General features: G+C 52.2%; 1 protein-coding gene across 4 annotated transcripts in view; it reads left to right on the top strand.

Annotated features, from left to right (window-relative positions):
* The first annotated feature begins 201 nt into the window (after positions 1-201).
* The window catches only part of Slc7a9 (solute carrier family 7 member 9), a 22,577-nt gene continuing 19,789 nt past the window's right edge, over positions 202-2,989 (top strand). For 3 of the 4 annotated variants that reach the window (XM_055594996.1, XM_055594993.1, XM_055594992.1), the window contains exons 1-3: positions 202-287; positions 465-571; positions 930-1,041. In XM_055594996.1, the coding sequence (XP_055450971.1) occupies positions 955-1,041 (87 nt within the window). In that variant the 5' untranslated portion in view covers positions 202-287; positions 465-571; positions 930-954. The remainder of the gene's footprint in view (positions 288-464; positions 572-929; positions 1,042-2,989) is intronic. The other variant, XM_055594997.1, reaches the window with a different exon arrangement.

Here is a 2,989-nt window from a genome sequence, read left to right on the forward strand (position 1 = left end):
AACCCATTTATTTTTATTTATTTAGTTTACAAAAATGATCTAGGCACGGGTAAACAAAACCAAAATATTTCTGGGGGCAAGCTGGGCGTTTTTGTGTAAGATGTTGTCTGTCTATGCTTTGTTGCTTAGAAGGGAAAAAAGGGGGAGATGGGTGTTTAATCATTACCTCTGTTGACCTCTGTACCTTCTGGCTTCTTCAAGGCCTGGGCACAAGACATGGCCCTTCCTGGAGCTTGGCGTTGTAGTTGCAGGCTGGGCAGTCGTCAGCTGGGTGAGCATCGTCCAAGGTAAGGCCCACTTCTGTCCTTCCTGGGGTCTAGATAGAGAAGAGCTTTGGACAGAAGGTGTGGCCATTGCCTTGATATACCCTGAGCTGTTTTATTCCAACAAACCATCCCTGCTTTAGTACATTTCAATAGGTTTCGATTTTGGTTTAATTTCTCTCTCTCTCTTCTTTTATAAAGACAGAGTCTTTCTATGTATCCCACATTGGCTTGACTTGTTGGATAGCCCAGGCTGGCCCTGAACTTTCTATTTTCCTTCCTTAACTTCCCCAGTGCTGGGAGTTCAGGTATGTGCTATTATTTATGTAATGGGTAACAATATCTTTTTGAAAAACAGTGACACAGGGTCACAGAAGAAGAAGAAGAAGAAGAAGAGTGTATTTTAACTGTCCTAGGGACAAGAGGGAGGCAGTATGGGAAGCTCTGGAGCCCAGACAGCGCCCGTGTCTGGCTTTCTTCCTGGAGGAACAGCGTATCCATGGGGAGACTGAGGGCTGTGCTTTGCTCAGCGGGAGCAGCTCCTTGCTTTGGGGCAACCGCACAATCACCTAGATGCCCAGGCGCAAGACAGACCTCAAAATGAAGTCGCCTTTACATGTTGCTTGCAGCCGCTGACCCAAGATTAAGTCCAGGGTCTCCTTTCAGGCCCTGGAACGAGCAGCGGGGAACAATGGAGGAGCCAAGCCTGAGGAAGCGGAGAGAGGACGAGAAGTCCATCCAAAGTAATGCAGCCAAGACCACAAACCTCCAGAAGGAGGTGAGATGGGGCAGGGTTGGGGTTGGTGGCCAGCCCAAGTTGGGCGGAGCTGGCTCCTCTGGTTCCTAGAAGGACAGGACTTGCTTGTTTGTTTACGGAACTAAGGTCCCACCATGTAGCTCTGGCTGGCCTAGAACTAGAGTCTTCTGGGATGACAGGCATGCAGTACTGTACCTGGCTGTTTTTGTTGTTCTTGTTGTTTTCTGGCTTTTTGTTTGTTTTTGTTGTTTTGAGTCTTTGTGTCAAATCTCCCTGAAGCTGTGGCTCGGGGCAGCTGTGAGCCACCATGTGGGTGTCGGGACCAGAATGTGGGCCCTCTGCAGGAGCAGCACTCTCCCTTAACTGCCGAGCCGGCCCCCCAGCACCTTAGCTGATTTCTGCAAAGCACCTTAGAAAAGGAGCGATCATCTGCCCCTTGCATACTCACCAGTGAATTTCTTCAGCTCTTCTGAAGTTCACAGTTAGGAACTTGAAGTCCATGCATGCGTTTCTAGCTGTCAGCAGGACATCTGTCCTTGCGGGGAGCATGCACCAATGGTGTGTTCATAAAGGGTCAGGGGGTCCTGTGATGGCTGGCTCCCCCGGGACTCCAGCCTCTTCGAGGCAGCTGGTCCTCTTCTGTCCCAGCTGTGGTGCTGGGCGGGTGGGGAGCTTCCAGCGACTGTGCTGTGGTGGGTGAGGGAACCAAGTGAGCAGGGAGGGGCTGACAGGTGGGACCAGTCAGATGCACACAGCTGAGGTCCTGTGCGGTGGGGTGGGGGTCGGTTGGAACTGGACGCCCCACAATGTGGGAGCCAGACAAAAAGGGCCGGGAGGGCTCTTAGGCTTGTAGATGAGGAACCAGGCCTTCAGAGCAGCTCAAGATAGGCTCTGAGCTTCAGATGGCTTCAAGGGCCACGCTGGGGGGGAGGGGTTGAGGTCTTAGGGGGAGACGACGGGGTCCCATGGCCTGTCGGGTGGAGGAGCTGGATGGGGCATGAATCTTTGTGGGTCAGCATGGAGTCCTGACTCCAGCAGTGTCCTTGGGACCCTGTGACCCGCTGCCACTCAGCCCAGCAAGCTAACCCCACGTGTCTACGCTTAGGCAGCCGGACGCTGAATGGCATCTGATGCTGGTGTCCAGTTTGGAAATGACCAGTCCCTCTGCGGGAGGAAGGTTCTGGAGGTCCCCGAGGTGGCACCGAGGCACGCCCACACCGTGGGAAGGTCGAGGATGGAAAGGAAGCCCAGGCAGCCTCGCTCAGCCTAAAGCTGATCTTGCTGCCTCTGTCTTCTCTAGTTGTGTTCACAGGGGCCTGGGGCAGCTTCCAAGGGCCAGTGGTATTAGGCAGAGACCTGTGGCAGCTTTTTTTTTTTTTACTTTTCATTTTTCTTAGTTTTTTTTGACTCATTAGTTGGTATTACATTTAGACAAATTAAAATGTGCAGGTTTTTCCTTTTTTTTTCCTTCTTTCTTTGTTTCTGTTTGTTCCTTTGTTTCTTTGTTTCTTTCTTTGTTTCTTTTTCTTTCTTCATTCCCTCCCTCACTCCCTCTCCCCTTCTCTTTCTTAAGAGAGTTTCACTATGTAGCCTAGGCTAGCCTTAAGGTCTGCTTCCCCAGTGCTGGGTTGCTGGTGTCCCTCATCAGGCCCATTGAAGAACTCTTTTCTGCTCTGACCAACGAAGAGGCATTTCCCACAGGCCCTTGTTTCTGGAAGCCTGTTGACAGAATCAGTGTTTAAATGGAAGGAGGGAACCACCTGCTATCCGACTCAATTTCCCCCTGTTGAAATGGGTGTGATAGGGGATAGCGGAAACACTGGGCGGTTCTGAGCTCTCCGAGTAAGGAAAGCGGCCTGGTGCTCCCGCTGCAGCAGCACAGGGTGGCATGCCTGGGACCCGAGGCCCTCTGGGGTGTTCTGGCCACACCGGGCTGTGTGTGTGTGTGTGTGTGTGGGGGGGGGGGGGT

This window comes from Psammomys obesus, unplaced genomic scaffold (assembly GCF_907164565.1).
Source record: "Psammomys obesus unplaced genomic scaffold, mPsaObe1.curated_primary_1811, whole genome shotgun sequence".
In the NCBI taxonomy this organism is placed as follows: Eukaryota; Metazoa; Chordata; class Mammalia; order Rodentia; family Muridae; genus Psammomys; species Psammomys obesus.